This window comes from Pungitius pungitius, chromosome 16 (genome assembly GCF_949316345.1).
Source record: "Pungitius pungitius chromosome 16, fPunPun2.1, whole genome shotgun sequence".
NCBI classification, from domain to species: Eukaryota; Metazoa; Chordata; class Actinopteri; order Perciformes; family Gasterosteidae; genus Pungitius; species Pungitius pungitius.
Window position 1 is genome coordinate 17,985,213 of NC_084915.1, and position 18,113 is coordinate 18,003,325.

Sequence of the window (18,113 nt, forward strand, 5' to 3'; positions counted from 1 at the left end):
AGTAGTTCTGAGGCCACAAGTTCTCCATCTTGGATTAAGGCCCAAGAGATGCCGCATACGCCTCAGCTGGAGACCTGTCAATCACCGTAAACCCCGCCCTAAAGCCTCATTTTTTCATTTTTTACTCTACATCAGGGGTGTCAAACTGATTTCAGGCCAGATACTCCCCACTTCGACCGAAGTATTTACAATGTTCACTGAGGGAATAAATCAAGAGAGAAGTAGAGTCATTTCCTCATAGACGTCTATGGGAGCAGAGGAGTCGCCCCCTGCTGGTCATTACACAGAAGTAGAGTCATTTCCTCATAGACGTCTATGGGAGCAGAGGAGTCGCCCCCTGCTGGTCACTACACAGAAGTAGAGTCATTTCCTCATAGACGTCTATGGGAGCAGAGGAGTCGCCCCCTGCTGGTCACTACACATAAGTAGTCATTTCCTCATAGACGTCTATGGGAGCAGAGGAGTCGCCCCCTGCTGGTCACTACACAGAAGTAGAGTCATTTCCTCATAGACGTCTATGGGAGCAGAGGAGTCGCCCCCTGCTGGTCACTACACAGAAGTAGAGTCATTTCCTCATAGACGTCTATGGGAGCAGAGGAGTCGCCCCCTGCTGGTCACTACACAGAAGTAGAGTCATTTCCTCATAGACGTCTATGGGAGCAGAGGAGTCGCCCCCTGCTGGTCACTACACAGAAGTAGAGTCATTTCCTCATAGACGTCTATGGGAGCAGAGGAGTCGTCGCCTGCTGGTCACTACACAGAAGTAGAGTCATTTCCTCATAGACGTCTATGGGAGCAGAGGAGTCGCCCCCTGCTGGAGATATTAATATTGGTGCAAATATACATTTGTGCATTTTGTTCTTCTTACTCTGAAGCTGGTGGACTGCTAGCGTTTTCAGGGGTCAGGTGGTACATTAGTGGACATGTTTTTCCCAGATGATGGGGGGGGGGGGGGGTTTCTGGTCCATGTGTTAATGTCGTTGTTAAAGCCCAGAGAAGGGAGAGGGAGGAATTCCCTCTTCAACAGGTTTCCTTCGAAAGGAGCTCGGCCAATGCGTCAAATGCGTTTCCTACCTTTGTTTCATGGAGGAGGGGGGCGAACCCCCCCCCCCCCCGTGCCCACAGATTGTGTCCATGGGAACCTTTGTCTCATTAAACTCCATCAGAAGGTCGCAGTCAAACGACCCACAGCGCGTCCTCTGTGAGGGGGAGCGAGGACAAAAGAAAAGATGCCCACGACGCTGGAAACAAGAAGCGAGGAAGAAGAGGTGGCCTTGAGGGGGGGGGGGGGGGGGGGCGTTTAGAATATGGTTAATATGTTTGGTCTCAGGAAGTAATAAAGCATGTTTTATCATTTTTGAGTGAGTGTGTGTGTGAGACGTGATGAGCATCTTTCAGGGACAAACAACAAAAAACTAGAGCAACTGTGCACAGCATTGTGGTCTGTGTGTGTCTGTGTGCGTCTTTGTGTGCGTGTGACACTGTAGGCGTTGCACACACAGGGTGTGCATGTGGGAAACACTGTATGCACACCCAGGGACGGATGAAAGGGTAAAGGGTGGGCGGGCAGGAAGTGAAGAACAAACGACACACATGTGATTTATCAGAGGGGGCACAGATATCGGGTCAATTGGAGGGAGAAAGTGGCGGCGAGGCTGATGTGTTTAGGGGGGGGTCGGGGGGGGGGGAGGAGGAGAAGACTGCAGCAGCGGAAGGGAGGCAGCAGCAAACAGTGAGAAGCACAAACCGCGCTGCGTGCACCTGGTAGAACAAAACCACAACTCCACTCGATGCGCACACTCGACACCTCGAGAACGCCGTTAACTGTTTCACCGCCGCGCTCAGACCCTCACACCTCCAGACCCCCAGACCCTGAGAACCTCACACCTCCAGACCCCCAGACCCTGAGACCCTGAGAACCTCACACCTCCAGACCCTCACATCCAGCGTCTCATTCTCCAGACGACAACAACAACAAGTGGATCGGTTTGAAGAAACCGGCATCGTCTGCACGGCAAAATCACTCTTGTTTTATTCCGAGTGATACAGCCACTCTAAAATGTTAGTTTCTTTTTAATGAATATCAGATAGCAAACATGAGGAGGATGTTGCTCAAGAATCAGCACATTTCATCTTCCTGCCGCTTCGTAAGTGAGTCATTGAAAGGACACGGCTATTTAGTTTTTAGCCTCTCAAGGAGACACTCTTCATTATTAGAAAAACTAAGGGTTGATTTAGATTTTATCCAAAGCAACTTACAATAAGTACATTTCAACCATAAGGAAACAAACTCAAAAGGACAAGAAACAACAACGTGTCATTTAATTAAATAACCCGATTTAACTACATTTTACACAAAAAAAACCCTAAAAGATTAATTCAAATCGACAGAATTATACTTTGGTGTCATCACATCAGTTCAATTAATGAACTGCTAATAAACCGTCGTATTCAATAGTGACAAAAGTATCAGAGCTCTGACACAGACTGTGCCTCTCTGTGGGTTTGTGTTTGTTGTGTACAGTTAGATGAGCTTAAGCCTGTTGTGGTTTACCATGGAAAAAAAGGCCTTGAGTGTCATTGTCACCTGAAGAGCGCACACACACACACACACACCTCCCTCATGTGTGCTGCTCCGTGTTGGTGGAAAACTTGAAGCTCAACTTGCTGAACTGCGTCTCCTTTTTTCACCGCTTTAAGCAGAGATCGTTTCTGCAAAAAAGAATCCAAGCTGCGACGGAAACCAAACAGGCGCCGCGGCTCTGGATGAGTTTGAGATGTTTGATAAGAGGAACGACAACGTGTTCCACATGAACCTCTCCGCTCGTCTACCAGGCAAAGGCCCCCGAAATGAAGACACCCCTCCTCCGACGTTAGGGTTCGGTCTCACGCGTTGCATGAAAGAAGCGATCGGAGCGTCCAGCGAGGTCCAAACACCGAGCCATCAGAACAGAATGACTGGCGGTAAATGACACCAAAGAGCAACGCGGGAAACAGCAGCCGCCTTGAGGCTGTTCAAGGATTCCATCTTGTGTCGTCTTGTGGTGCAGCAGATTCCTCCCTTTGGGCTCCGGGACGCTTCGTGGTCTGATGTCCTCTTTTCTGCTGATCATCAAACACCAAACAATCGCACCAGCAGACTGTTAACGGCTAATAATCTGCCATCAAACATGGCTGCCACGGTGGCACGTCAGTACCCCCCCCCCCCCCCCCCCCATGTCTGCTGCTGTGCCGCCATCGATGGGGGCGGAGCTAGAGGGCTGCTGATGGTTAGCCGCTTGGCGCCGCGACAGAGCCGAGGCCCGGGAACAATTATGTTCTTCTTAGGAGGAATGCAGCCGAGTGAGTGAGTGTGTGTGTGTTGGGGGGTTCCGGGGGGGGGGGGGGGGGGGGACGCCACATATTTACATTACAAAATCACAACTAAACAATTCAGCCGACCACAGACGCAAACATCAGACGGGGAGGGATGATGGAGGGGTGATGGAGGGGTGATGAAGGGGTGATAGAGGGATGATGGAGGGATGATGGCGGGGTGATGAAGGGGTGATGGAGGGGTGATGAAGGGGTGATAGAGGGATGATGGAGGGATGATGGAGGGGTGATGGAGGGGTGATGGAGGGGTGATGAAGGGATGATGGAGGGATGATGGCGGGGTGATGAAGGGGTGATGGAAGGATGATGGAGGGGTGATGAAGGGGTGATGGAGGGGTGATGAAGGGGTGATGGGGGGGTGATGGAGGGGTGATGGAGGGGTGATGGAAGGATGAGTAGAAGAAAGCAGCCATGGATTGATGGCTGGATGAGTGACAGGAATGAAGTCATCATGGAGAACCATCCAGTGGTTTCCTTTGATTTGCTTCAACAAGAAGCCGCTTTGTGAAACATGTGAATCTGTTAGTAATAAAAGTCCATATTGTTTATATTTCAGCTGAATTATTTGTTTTTGTGACACTTGAGAGTAATTCCAGGCAGGTATTTAGTTTTCGGTGGGGGTGGGGGGGTCTGAGGAGCGTTGAAGAAGCTGGTTTAAAGGCCCCGAGCAGTGGAGACAGACACTTTATTTTGGGTGATAATTACACAGCGAGGGCAGGTCACCATGTCATTAGTTCAGATGATCGATAGCAGAGTATCAACCCCCCGCAGGGCAGGCGCTCTGTTCAAAGAACCCACAGGCCTGCCCTGCTCTGTGTGTGTGTGTGTGTGGGGGGGGGGGGGGGGGGCAAACACACAGAGGGACACGCACACTCAGCTGACTCTTAAAGTCCTGCATGTTCCCAAATAGACTTCAGGACGTAGAATAAACTCACATAAATACACACGCGTTACGGTGGTAATGCTCCTGAACACAACCCCCCCCCCCCCACGGGGCCTGTGGTAGAAACGCTCCGGCTGTGTCCTGGAGGAGCTCCAGGTGTGGTCAGCGGGACGGCAGCGCCCTCAATGCCGTCCTTTTTAAACATAGTCTATATTTTTATATATATAAACATATATATTTAAATAGTACTAGTCAAAAGTTTGGACACATTTTAGCATTCAAGTCAACGATATATATATATATGTATATTTATATATATATACATAAATGAAATGAACGTAGTCATGACGTCCCGCATTGGTTTGTCGACCGCCATCTTGGATTACGGTTTCGTCATTGTTGTTGTTTTTAAACCAATGAACAGAAGTTTCCATATTTGGAATGTGGAGGGAGGCTGAAGCTTCGCCGGGCTATATGGTCCGTTAGAGACCTGTCAATCATTGTGTAGCCCCGCCCTAAAGCATCCCCTGCTTCATGGTCTGTTTGACTCTAAATGGACCATCATTCACTAAATGAACATCATGCTGCATTGAAGGAGATCGAGACCATAAACTCATGTTTACAATGTTTACTGAGGGAATAAATCAAGAGAGAAGTAGAGTCATTTCCTCATAGACGTCTATGGGAGCAGAGGAGTCGCCCCCTGCTGGTCACTACACAGAAGTAGAGTCATTTCCTCATAGACGTCTATGGGAGCAGAGGAGTCGCCCCCTGCTGGTCACTACACAGAAGTAGAGTCATTTCCTCATAGACGTCTATGGGAGCAGAGGAGTCGCCCCCTGCTGGTCACTACACAGAAGTAGAGTCATTTCCTCATAGACGTCTATGGGAGCAGAGGAGTCGCCCCCTGCTGGTCACTACACAGAAGTAGAGTCATTTCCTCATAGACGTCTATGGGAGCAGAGGAGTCGCCCCCTGCTGGTCACTACACAGAAGTAGAGTCATTTCCTCATAGACGTCTATGGGAGCAGAGGAGTACAAATATACATTTGTGCATATTGTTCTTCTTACTCTGAAGCTGGTGGACTGCTTGCGTGTCAGGGGTCAGGTGGTACATTAGTGGACATGTTTTTCCCACTGGTTCTGGTCCATGTGTTAATGTCGTTGCCCAGAGAAGGGAAAGGGAGGAATTCCCTCTTCAACAGGTTTCCTTCGAAAGGAGCTCGGCCAATGCGTCAAATGCGTTTCCTACCTTTGTTTAGGAGTCATTTTCATAGACGTCTATAGGAGAAGAGGAGTCGCCCCCCTGCTGGTCACCACACAGAATGCACCTCTCGGACAGGTTTTCCATGAGCTTCAGATAGACCTAAAGTTGGTCCTTTCGTCACCCCTGCACTTCTCAAAGCCGTCTTCCCGCCGTCGGCCGCCCCCCCCCCCCCCCGGGCGGGTCAAGCCCGGCGGCCAGCGCGCCTCTTCCCCCTCGTCTCCTCCTTTGAGTTCCTGGAGATAAAAGCAGCTGGCGCAACATCAAATCAATATGCCCATCAATGCGAACATCTCGTGAAGATTAAAGTCCCTCGGACCCGGAGTGGGAGGTGGGAGGCTGATAAAGACCCTCGGCCCACGGAGCGAGACGTTTAATTGAAGGGAGCCGGATGAAAAGATGTAATGGAGCTGCTGGTCTTTGTGTTCGTCCATTAGTGCGAGTTCCAATGTCTAAATATTTATCAACTCTAGCATTTCAGTTATTTATCCTCCTTTTTAAACATACATTCACCACTTTATCTGCTGCTGAACCTTTCTGTCTCTGCAGCTTTCTTTTGAGGTTTTTCTACTTTTCTGTCCTTTACCACGTTGTCCTTCGTCTCTTTATCCCCCCCCCCCCCCCCCCCCCCCCCCCTCCTTCAAATGTTCTGTTTGATCCGTTAAGAGGCGCCACGCACATATCTGATGAACAACATGGTCACAATGTCCAACACCATACAGCACATCCATCCTTCTTAGTACATCCATGTCATTCCGTTGGAACTAATGTTCACAACACAAATGTCCACGAAGCCGAGCTGCAAATAAAGAGACGATCTGCATTGGTAGTAAACATTTCTGATATGAGAGTTTTTTCTTATATATTTTAGTGCAAAACAATTTTCATTTTTCTAGTTGCAGCAAAGTGAGTTTGATGCTTTTTGTGGATGGAACCGGGTCATTTTAAATATTTTTGATGCATCACTCAACAGAAATGTTCATCATTAAATTGATTTCTAGCTGCATTTAGATATTTTAATAGTCTTTCATTGGTCACATTACTCCGAGCCCCCAGAATCAGAACCAGCAACTTATTCAAGGGACAAAAATGAAACTTCAATCTCAGCTCACTGGAGCTCTGCATGCATCCCTTCAGAACCACTTGTCACAACCACCAACCCCCCCCTAAATGAGAGCAGCATGTGGGGGGGGGTGTATAGCTGGGGCACGTACCAGCCGTGCGAGGAGACCACAGGCCGGGGCCGAGCGGCTCCTTGTGGTTGTGGGTCGGGTCCGCTCTGAAGCCACATCAAGAGGCTCAACCCCCCCCCCACCCCCCCCCCCACAGGAACACAACATCTCTGGAGAGAATTTCTTCCTGACGAGTCGGGGCGCATTTGAGGTGGAACGTATTATAATGTGGAGGTCAAAGGTCACCGTGAGCCAGAGCAATAGGAGGTCAAAGCATCGCTAACGATGTCGTCTGCGAGATCAGCTTGGAACTCTTCTTCTTCTCTTCTTCTCTTCTACTCTTCTACTACTCTTCTTCTACTACTCTTCTTCTTCCACTCTTCTTCTTCTACTCTTCTTCTTCTCTTCTTCTACTCTTCTTCTTCTCTTCTTCTCTTCTACTCTTCTACTACTCTTCTTCTTCCACTCTTCTTCTTCTACTCTTCTTCTTCTCTTCTTCTACTCTTCTTCTTCTCTTCTTCTCTTCTACTCTTCTACTACTCTTCTTCTTCTACTCTTCTTCTTCCACTCTTCTTCTACTCTTATTCTACTCTTCTTCTTCTGCCCTTCTTCTGCTCTACTTCTACTCTTATTCTTCCACTCTTCTTCTGCTCTTCTTCTACTCTTCTTCTACCGTTCTACTCGCACACGGCGGGCCGACATCCTCCTCTGCAGGTCGACTGTTTGTCTTTTCTGTTTTCTGTCTGTCTTCTCTCTGCTTAAACGGGCAGCTCTGTAACTCGAGCCATTCAAACACACAGTGAACATATGCATGATCCTGCGGGGGGGGGGGGGGCAGGGGGTTCTGGGGGGGGGACAGTCGGTCGGCTCTAGAGGGCAACCTGAAGAAACAGTGAACGCACCAGAGCTCTGCAGCTGGGTGACAGTAACTGACTTCAGGCGTTACCCCCCTGCCCCCCCCCCCTCCATCCTCCCCGGAGACGGAGCCAAACCACTTGTGGTGGAAACCACTCATGACCATGAACGAGAGGCGGGCTGTTTTTCCAGGTGTTTGGACCAGACTCCAGAAGTTTATCGGCTCAGAAGCTGAAAGGAGTCTTATAACATTCAATTTATTCATTTTCCTCTTCAGCAATGAGACGTCCTCTGAAAGCCTTCAGCTTCAGACCTTCAACGGGTTTATTTTGGTCTGCTGAGGTCACCGGGGGGCTCGGCTCCGGTCCGGCATGGAGAGACTTCTGTTTCCTGATCTATCAATCGTTTCGTTCTGTTTGGAAAATGAAAGTGAACGTTGGGGGAGAATTTGGTTTTTTTGGGTACCGCGACCCTGCGGCTCAGGATGCAGCGCTTTGGTTGCCAGGGTTACGGTTAGTTTTTCCTTACTTGTAGTGCGCTGGTGTGAGAGAAAGAGAGAGGGTGAAAGAATTAATCAGACTGAATGAATTAGGACATGAAAGGAGAGACGGGGCAGCATCCACCAGCTCCCCATCTACACCTCCATCCTTTCCCTCCATCTACACCTCCATCCTCCATCTACACCTCCATCCTTTCCCTCCATCTACACCTCCATCCTCCATCTACACCTCCATCCTTTCCCTCCATCTACACCTCCATCCTCCATCTACACCTCCATCCTTTCCCTCCATCTACACCTCCATCCTCCATCTATACCTCCATCCTTACCCTGCATCTACACCTCCATCCTCCATCTACACCTCCATCCTTTCCCTCCATCTACACCTCCATCCTCCATCTACACCTCCATCCTTTCCCTCCATCTACACCTCCATCCTCCATCTACACCTCCATCCTTACCCTGCATCTACACCTCCATCCTCCATCTACACCTCCATCCTTTCCCTCCATCTACACCTCCATCCTTTCCCTCCATCTACACCTCCATCCTGCATCTACACCTCCATCTACACCTCCATCCTTACCCTGCATCTACACCTCCATCCTCCATCTACACCTCCATCCTTTCCCTCCATCTACACCTCCATCCTGCATCTACACCTCCATCTACACCTCCATCCTTACCCTGCATCTACACCTCCATCTACACCTCCATCCTTTCCCTCCATCTACACCTCCATCCTCCATCTACACCTCCATCCTGCATCTACACCTCCATCCTCCATCTACACCTCCATCCTGCATCTACACCTCCATCCTCCATCTACACCTCCATCCTGCATCTACACCTCCATCCTTTCCCTCCATCTACACCTCCATCCTTTCCCTGCATCTACACCTCCATCCTGATCAGATTCACATTTCCTCTTGTGTTTCTCTTCTTCTCAAACAATACGTTCATCTTGTTGATGTATTTTCTGAATCATTAAGAGCACAAATCCACTTGTTTCGTGTCCAGAACAACTTTTATCTTTTCATCTTCCAGTGGTCTTCTCTTTATTTCAAGAGGACTTAATTGGCAGCAAGAGCAGAAGCAAATCAGAGCGTTTGAGTTCATTTCCATTAACTTTGTCAAAATAAACGTCTATGACGGAGTTCATTGACTCTTTCTCAATAAGTGGTGCAACATGGAAGAAAACTTTCATGTATTATAAAAGGTTAGAAAGCATTAGTATAAAAATATTTAACCGGACTTTTTCTGACAAAGAAAAATTCTGAAAACCGCCCGGGGTCAAGATTATATGGATAGAAACATCAAAGCAGCAGATAAGACAGAGAGCAGAGCGCACGTGAAGCGGCTTGCATATAGTCGCCACTTGGTCGTGTTTCACCTGGCTGCTTACGCAGGTGGAACAAGAGAGAAAGGTCAAAGGTCAAAGTACGCTGCTTTACTAAGTGAACCCAAACAAAGAATAACTTCTGGAATCAATGTTGTGTGTGAACGTTACTATGCACACACACACACACACACACACACGCACACACACACACACACACGCACACACACACACACACACAGTTTCTGTCGGTAACGAGCAGCGGTCACTGATTCATCATGGCCGTCCTCCAGATGTTCCAGTGGTGTGTGGCAGCAGTGTGTGTGTGTGTGTGTGTGTGTGTGTGTTTGCGTGTCCTCACCGCTGGGCGCGTCCCTGCATACATGCATTCATGCATGCGTATGAGTATTTGTGTGTTTGTGTGTAATTGGGGAGTGGGCGGGCTTGTTGGGGTGGGGGGCGGGGGGGGTGTTTGGCCTTTTTTTAAACATAGCTGCGTTGTTATGGTTACCGGGGCCTTTGATGTCGCCAAAACCTCCAACTAAGAGGCCCTCATTTTGGGCTCCTGACTCGGGAGAAGGCAATGACTTCCAGATTGGGAGCCCGACCCGCAGCTCCAGAGCGACTGGCGGGGGGGGCTCCCGGGGGGACCAGAGGGTCACCCCAGTGGGAGTGAAGGGGGGGAGGGGGGGGTCCACATAGAACCACAAAGCTCTGGACTTAAGGAAGTGGATTTGGGTTAAAAATGTAAAAAGTGCAGATTTCAAATGTGTTTGAACTTTTTACATATTTCAAAGAGAACGTCGTAGTTGGTGGGATATCGTTTTGTGCAGTGCAGACACACCTTCCAGCAGGATGTAAATAATCAATAATTTCTGTATTTCTGCGGCGTGTAAAGGTCGTCTAAATCATAAAAATCACACGACATCCTATAAATTCTTCAAAGCCGGAGACCTTTTCTTCTCAGACTCTTATTAATCATATACATGTTTTTCTTAGTCATACAGGACGGTTTCAGGCTCCGCCAAGTAGTTCAGGTATTTCCCACCGTCACACACACACACACACACACACACACACACACACACACACAGACACACACACACAGACACACAGACACACACACACACACACACACACACACACACACACACACACACAGACACAGACACACACACACAGACACACATACACACACACACACACACACACACACACACCGTCACACACACACACACACACACACACACACACACACAGACACAGACACACACACACAGACACACAGACACACACACACACACACACACACACACACACATACACACACACACACACCGTTCTCTGGAGTCCATCATATCATACAGATCTAATATAAATATAGTGTCACTATAACAGTTTCTGTCCTCTGGGAGATTCTTGTTTCTTTCTTTCTCTCCTTTTCTCTTCTGCACTTTCACTCTGTGTGCAGCTGTGGGGGGTTTTATGATCGCGTGTGTGTCTGTGTCTGTGTCTGTGTGTGTGTCTGTGCGTGTGTGTGTGTGTCTGTGCGTGTGGTTATTCCACATGTAGGGTGGTAATCCTGACCTCTGACCCATCAGACGCCTTATTGTACATCTGTTTCTCTGAGGGGGGAAATGAAAGCCTTGTGTGGGATAAATGTCCCGACGGCTCGGTGCTGCTCCTCTAGAACAACGTGACGTTACGTTGGTTCAAACATCTCTGGAACCTGGAATCATCCTTCAATGTGAACCAATCAATTCCCCTTTATTAGTGTAAACACGGTTATTTAATTGATCTCGTCCACGCGGAGCCACGAGACAGAAGGAGAGCGTGAAATTTAAGATTAAAGACATTTCACTCAAAAGCCCCCGTGGGGGGGGGGGACAAAAGGCAGGGTGCTTTAATTTCCGCTTTAAATGTAAAAAGAGATGCATCTGCTAAGTGTGTCATCTGGAAACTAAAGAATACATTAGAGGTGTTTTATCAGCAGTGTGTGTGTGTGTGTGTGTGTGTGTGTGTGCGCTCACAGCATGCAACCACGTTGCTTTGCACAAGCGTGTGTGTGTTTGTGTGTGTGTGCGTCAGGGTCAAGGTGGAGGGCCGTCGTTACAAACAAGTGATGTCTGAGATCCCATTAACTCTTATTTCTGTTCAAATAGAGCAGATAAAAGGCAGCAACAATATGGTCACGAATCAAAGGCCTTTCAAGTGAAATTAGACAACAGAGAGACGGCGTCCTGACGCACTTAAAACAAAAAAAGGTGTCAATATCTGATTGTCATTTTTAAAGTAATTGCGTCTTTGAAGTAATTACATCTTTGATGTGGCCAACAAACAGAAGATGCATTATGCAGCTTTATCCTGCTTACATGATCAATGATTCCTTATTAATGTGTACGGGCCTCTCTAAACCGATAATGTGCACTAAAGACACAAAACCCTAAAGCTCTCTGTGTCACCTAAAGACACAGACATGTCGGGGGGGGGGGGGGGGGGACTAGCCTCCAGTCACACTCACTTGGGCCCTCAAAAAAAATCAGAAAAAAAATCACTGATGAAAACCTTCCATTTACTAATGATTTGTTCTACAAACTTATTACGATTTAGGCCTCCTGTAAGTTAAAGGCTCGGTGAACTTTTCCCTCCTGTGTGTGTGAGTCTGTGTGTGTCTGTGTGTGTGTGTGTGTGTGTGTGTGTGTGTGCACCTGAACATATCTGTTACTCCCTATTGCCAGAAACAAAGCTGCAAGTTTCCGTGTTCAGAGACGTGTTTTTTGATCTTTTGTGTGTGTGTGTGTGTGTGTGTGTCCTTTGCATGCATGTACACGCTTGTCAGTTGCAGCTACGGTAATTATGTGTGCGCTGTGTGTGTGTGTGTGGCGGGGGGGAAGGGAGGGGGATTTCTTATTCCTTTCCTTCTCTTTTTTTATATTTTTAAATACAGTGTGGTGGATAATGAGGGGGTTAAATGAGGGCTCTCAGTCAGCCTCCCTCAGTGTGTGTAAAAGAAGGAAGGCGCAGCGAAAGCCACTTCAAGGCCGGCTAATTACCCGAGGATGAGAGCAACCATACATCCAATCTGCGGCTGTAATGTTTCAGCGCCGACCTCAGCACGTGAAACGCAGTCACCGCTGCACAGATGTGTGTGTGTGTGTGTGTGTGTCCGTATGTGCGTCTGCACCGTAGGCGAGGTGTGATTTGCGTGCGCGTACATCCCGTCTCAGCTCTCTGTGTGTTTCATGGAACAGGTCAAAGCTCATTTGCATATCTGCACAGTTTTTGGGATTTTCCCTGCAGAATGTCATGTTTCCTTCTCCCAGGACGCGGCGCCGTGACCCGACGTAGGCAGCAACACTCGTTATGAGTATGGCGGTGATGTGGGCTACTGGTTAGCGTGAACTTTACACCGTTCTGTGCCCTCAGTGGCCTGCTGAGGAGGACGAGGGTCTGAGGAGGACGCTCTTCCTCTCATTTCTCACACCAGCAACACCTGACTCATCAACTTCATCATATGTCTTTAATCCACATCGAGTTTAAAGTATTAAAGTCTTCTCCCGCGATGTGTCCCCACCAGGCTCCGCCCGCGAGCTGCTCCTTCGGCCTGTAACAAACACACACGACTTATCTCCACCCCCCCGCCCCCCACGCTCACCCGACGCCGCCCCCCCCCCCCCGTGCTTTTTGTTTCCACGGCTCGACGCGTTCAGAGCGGTGAGGGCGGTTTGATCTTAGCTCTGAGGCTAGCCGCATAGCGTGCACGTGAGGCTGTGTGTGTGCACGTGGGAGGAGATGTGGATGGATAGGAAGGAGTGTGTGTGTGTGTGTGTTTTAATGTGGAGTGAAGCGTGTGGAAGCTCTGCCTTTAAGTGATAAGGTATTCACTTTGTAACTCAGCAGGAGGCCCCTGTGCAGAGAGTATGTTACACACACACACACACACACACACGTCCATCTCTAATGTACAAAATAAAATAAGTTTTCTCAGAAATATTCATAAACTTTGAAATCATGGTTTTCAAAGACTTAACATGGCTCAGAGACACACACACACACACACACACACTGAGCGGCCTCCCAGGCAGCACGCCGCTGTGACACGTGGCGTGTCAGCGGCGTGCTGCGAGCATTAGCAACAAGTTATTGAGAGCCATTTGTAAACAGAAAGATGAAAGCAAACAAGCTCCATGGGATCATCAAAGGGTTATCGATGAAGACCCGACCCCCTCCCCCTGCTCCTGGCATCCACCTCCACCCTTCTCCTGCTCAACCTTCCCCTCCCCTCCTCCTTCTCCTGCTCCAGCCCTCCTCTTCTGCCCCTCCTGACATCCACCTCCTCCCCTCCTCCCCCTAAAGTCCAGCCTGTGTGTTCCAATCAAGCCTTAAGACCCTCCTCTCTCACCATGTGTCCATCCTGCTTTCATTTGTGTGTGTGTGTGTTCAGCTGGGGGGGCTTTTAACCCAAGGACAAACGTCTCCAGAAGTTACTGAAGGAATATCCACACGTTTCTGTTGTTGTTTTGCGTTGTCATGGCAACAATCTTTTTTTCATCAGCATCCCAAACAAATCATTTCAAGGAGCCTGAAATCCCACATTGGTCACCAGAAGTGATTGTGAAATAAAGGATTGCGTTTGTCTCAGGGAGGTGTTATGAAGCTATTGTCAGGTCATGCCCCCCCTCACTGACATGGAGCGGATATTGATCCAGAACCTGGTACAGGATGAACCTTTCAATGCAGCCGTTCTTCTCGTCTTCACAGTCCAACAAGGTGTCGGTGGTGCAGCAGTCCCACGGGATCCACCCGCTGACCTCCCTCCTGCCCTACAGCAACGAGCACTTCAGCCCGAGTCCTCCTCACCTGCCCACAGACATGAGCCAGAAGACAGGTGAGTGCACACAGACACACACTCACTTCACCCGAATGACTCACACACAATAAAACACAACAAATGTAATATATTCCTACTCGTGGTATTTATTTTTCTCGTTCCCTCTCTTACACACACACACACAGACACACACACAACATCATTCATGTCAGCCCTGCCCATCTCTCCTCACACATGGACACACACGCACACTCAGGCACGCACACAGTGTGTGAAGTGGCGCCACCGGCTCCGTCAGCCTGTGGCGGTTCCACGGCTGCTCTGAAGTGGCCTCCTCCTCTGAAGGGACCGCCAGCCACACACACACACACACACACACACACACACACGCATGGAAACAATTAGAGTGACAATCGCACAAGCCATCGCTGCAGCACACACACAAGGTTCCAGTTAAAAGTCCCCAAACAAAACACACCCTGACATCTAAACACTGCTGGACCCTTCTCCGAGGGGGCGGGACTAAGAGGCTAGGGGTGTGCCCATTGGTCCGTCCGTCTCCACGGAGATCTGGACTGCTGAGCGCGTTGCGGTTGCGTTCTCTGAGTGCGTTCGGGGTCCCCAGAGGACGTCACGGTGGCCTCGACCGTCTTTCGTCTTCTGACCGGTCGGAGTCCACAGAGGACGAACCGTACGTGCGTTTAACGAGGAGCTCACATCAAAGTGGAGCTGGAATCTGACCAATGTGCTGCTTGGGTCAGAGACTACAAAGTTACAAAATGATAACAAACGTGGAGTTTGAAAGAAGTTAAAACGACTCAATTCTAACTATGAAATAGAGTCATGAAACAACATGTTAATCCTGATACGGTGAGCAGAAGCTCTCTGGTCCACCATCACAACATCAGAGGCTATACAACAAAAAGGTCACCATGACAACGAGTTCCCTTTGTCTTTGTTTAAGAGAAAAGTCAGAAAACATGAGGAGAAAAAAGGGCAAAGTTGAGCAAAAGTCTTTTTCTTGGATCTGATTAGATATTGGAGCGTGACCTCAGGCCTTCCTCTTCTGGAAAGCCCCCTTCATCCAACAACCCCCCCATGTGTGGTCTGGACTGTGTGTGACTCAGTCCTTTAATGACAGACTGAGCCACCTGCTTCTAACACACACACACACACACACCATCTCACCTCGATCCCCATGGTGTTTCACACACACACACACACCCATACCTCACTCATGTCATTCGTCGGCTCCTCACAGGTAGGGGTTACCTCATCAGTGATGTCATTTCCCGGGCTCACCTGTCTGAGCTCAGCGTAGTTTGTGTATTGAGATGAAAAAGAAAATAGAACTGAGAAAAACATGAAAGAACAAGCAGGAGGATGTGGATGTCTCACTTTAGTTTGTAATATTTAGACTCGCGACCCTTCAAAGAAGATTTTCCTACTAATTATCTTAAATGAAAAACCTTTTCTTAGTTTAAAATCTGAGAAACAAAAGAATGGTTTTCTTACTGTTTCCACTGGTGAAGAAGACTTACAACTAGAGACTGAGACCATAAACTATATAAATCAAGAGAGAAGTAGAGTCATTTCCTCATAGACGTCTATGGGAGCAGAGGAGTCGCCCCCTGCTGGTCACTACACAGAAGTAGAGTCATTTCCTCATAGACGTCTATGGGAGCAGAGGAGTCGCCCCCTGCTGGTCACTACACAGAAGTAGAGTCATTTCCTCATAGACGTCTATGGGAGCAGAGGAGTCTCCCCCTGCTGGTCACTACACAGAAGTAGAGTCATTTCCTCATAGACGTCTATGGGAGCAGAGGAGTCGCCCCCTGCTGGTCACTACACAGAAGTAGAGTCATTTCCTCATAGACGTCTATGGGAGCAGAGGAGTCGCCCCCTGCTGGTCACTACACAGAAGTAGAGTCATTTCCTCATAGACGTCTATGGGAGCAGAGGAGTCGCCCCCTGCTGGTCACTACACAGAAGTAGAGTCATTTCCTCATAGACCTCTATGGGAGCAGAGGAGTCACCCCCTGCTGGTCATTAGTGAGATCGCAGGTTAAAGCACTCATTGCCTTCTCCTCTAATTGACTCACTTGCTTAAGAGTGTGACATAAAGTTTATTTTGAAGTGAAGGGGTTTCATTGTCTAAACAGATCACAGTGCTACATTTCCTCAGGGTTCACCTTTAAACACAATTATTTCATCTCCTTTAATTAAACCGCTCTGGCTTTACATGGGAGGGTTGAAAGAGAAGTTACCACACTGATGAGGTTTGACCCTCGAAGGGGAAGTTCCTCATTTAACTGAAGAACACTGTTATAATAATCATCAGCCCTATAAACCTGCACAAGTAAATGTACAGTATGTGTGTGTTGCTGATATTCAGTCCCATTGTCTACAAATCCCTTAAAAGAAAAAAGTGCTCTCTTTTGCTTAAAATGTCCCATTTTAGTTTCATGACTCCTTAAACATGTCACTATTTTACTGTTACAGTTGTTTAAAAACCATCTGAAGTCATTTCTGGCCTTCCGGTTATGAGAGAAACCAACGAGAGGAAAAGTACCTGCGTGGTACCATGAAGACACCGATCAACAGTCACAGCCGGGGCAGAGAAATCAATAGAATAAAAAGAAAAGGCAACAATCACTGTTATTTATTATTACCAACTACAACTATGTGTGTAAAGTTTTCATTATTTGGATATTTATTACTTAATTCATTTACCTAGTTGTTCTGATGCCACATTCATCAGTAAAAGGTGCCTTAAATAAGGATGTTATTTGAATTAAACCTGCTTAATCAATAGATATCTGAGCTGAGGTGCAAAATGTAAACTGATTTGATTAATTTGCTTTGCATAAATTCACCTGCTAAGTCCAAATTATAGCTTCACTAAACACTCTGAAGCTTCACCTTTTGGAGGAATAAAGTCATTTTGGGGCATTTGTTGGGAGGAAAGATGAAGAGGAGAAAACATGAAGGAGGAGGGGAGGAAACCAGTGGAGGTTAATGACGGAGGGAGAGCAGGAGAAGTCTGGTAAAGAGGGAAGGTGAGGAGGAGGAGGAGGAGGAGGGACAAAGGACGAGGGAGGAAGGGTGTGGTGGGACATGGGGGAGGGGGGGGTGTAGACGGGTCGACTGACTCAGTCACATTCCTGTCGTACAGATTTATGACGGCTCGGGATCCCCGGAGCCGAAGCCAAATTACAGTCATCTGCAGCATTCCACTGCTGCACACACAAGTTAGCCGCGCGCTAAGTGCTAGCTGCTGCCTGCTGACAAATGACTTCCTTTGAAGGGCACCAAGACAGAGACGCACGTTTTAATACGCGAGACGAGCTGTCTGCTCGCTTCTTGGAAAACAGAAGAAGTCGGAGGAGGACGAGTTAATTCAATCGTATTGTTGGTGGTGCAAACAGGTCTCATCTTCATCTCAGGTTAGCATTCATTTCCCTGAATGCCAGACGTGGGGTCACATGCCTCACCTTGCTTCTGGCGCCCCCTGTGGACTGAAGTGGTAGTGAGGCGCCCCTTTAAAACCTCCCTTACTGCAGCGGGGCTCCCACAGTCTTCTGGTTCCCTGCGAAGGGGGAGGGGGTCCCACACACACACACACACACACACACACAGTTTGAGGTCACACTAACACATGCACACTCTCAGAGACACACTGCGACAGGATGGGAACAGAAGTGAGTGACCTGCGTTAAGACTATATTTGTGTTTTAATACCAGGTTCCCAGACTACTAATAGTGCTAATAGGCCATTAGACCTGGGGGGGGGGGGGGGCGCCAACCTAATGACTGTGTGTGTGCTCATTAGACAAAACGACAGAGACACAACAGCATTTATTTAGTGTGTCTGTACTTATGACGTCTTTAGTGA

At 48.4% G+C, this 18,113-nt stretch overlaps 1 protein-coding gene across 11 annotated transcripts in view; it reads left to right on the forward strand.

Annotated features, from left to right (window-relative positions):
- Nucleotides 1-18,113, forward strand: part of tcf7 (transcription factor 7) — a 38,952-nt gene that overhangs the window by 10,423 nt on the left and 10,416 nt on the right. For all 11 annotated transcript variants that reach the window (XM_037467845.2, XM_037467846.2, XM_037467848.2 and 8 more), the window contains one exon: nucleotides 14,149-14,275. In XM_037467845.2, the coding sequence (XP_037323742.1) occupies nucleotides 14,149-14,275 (127 nt within the window). The remainder of the gene's footprint in view (nucleotides 1-14,148; nucleotides 14,276-18,113) is intronic.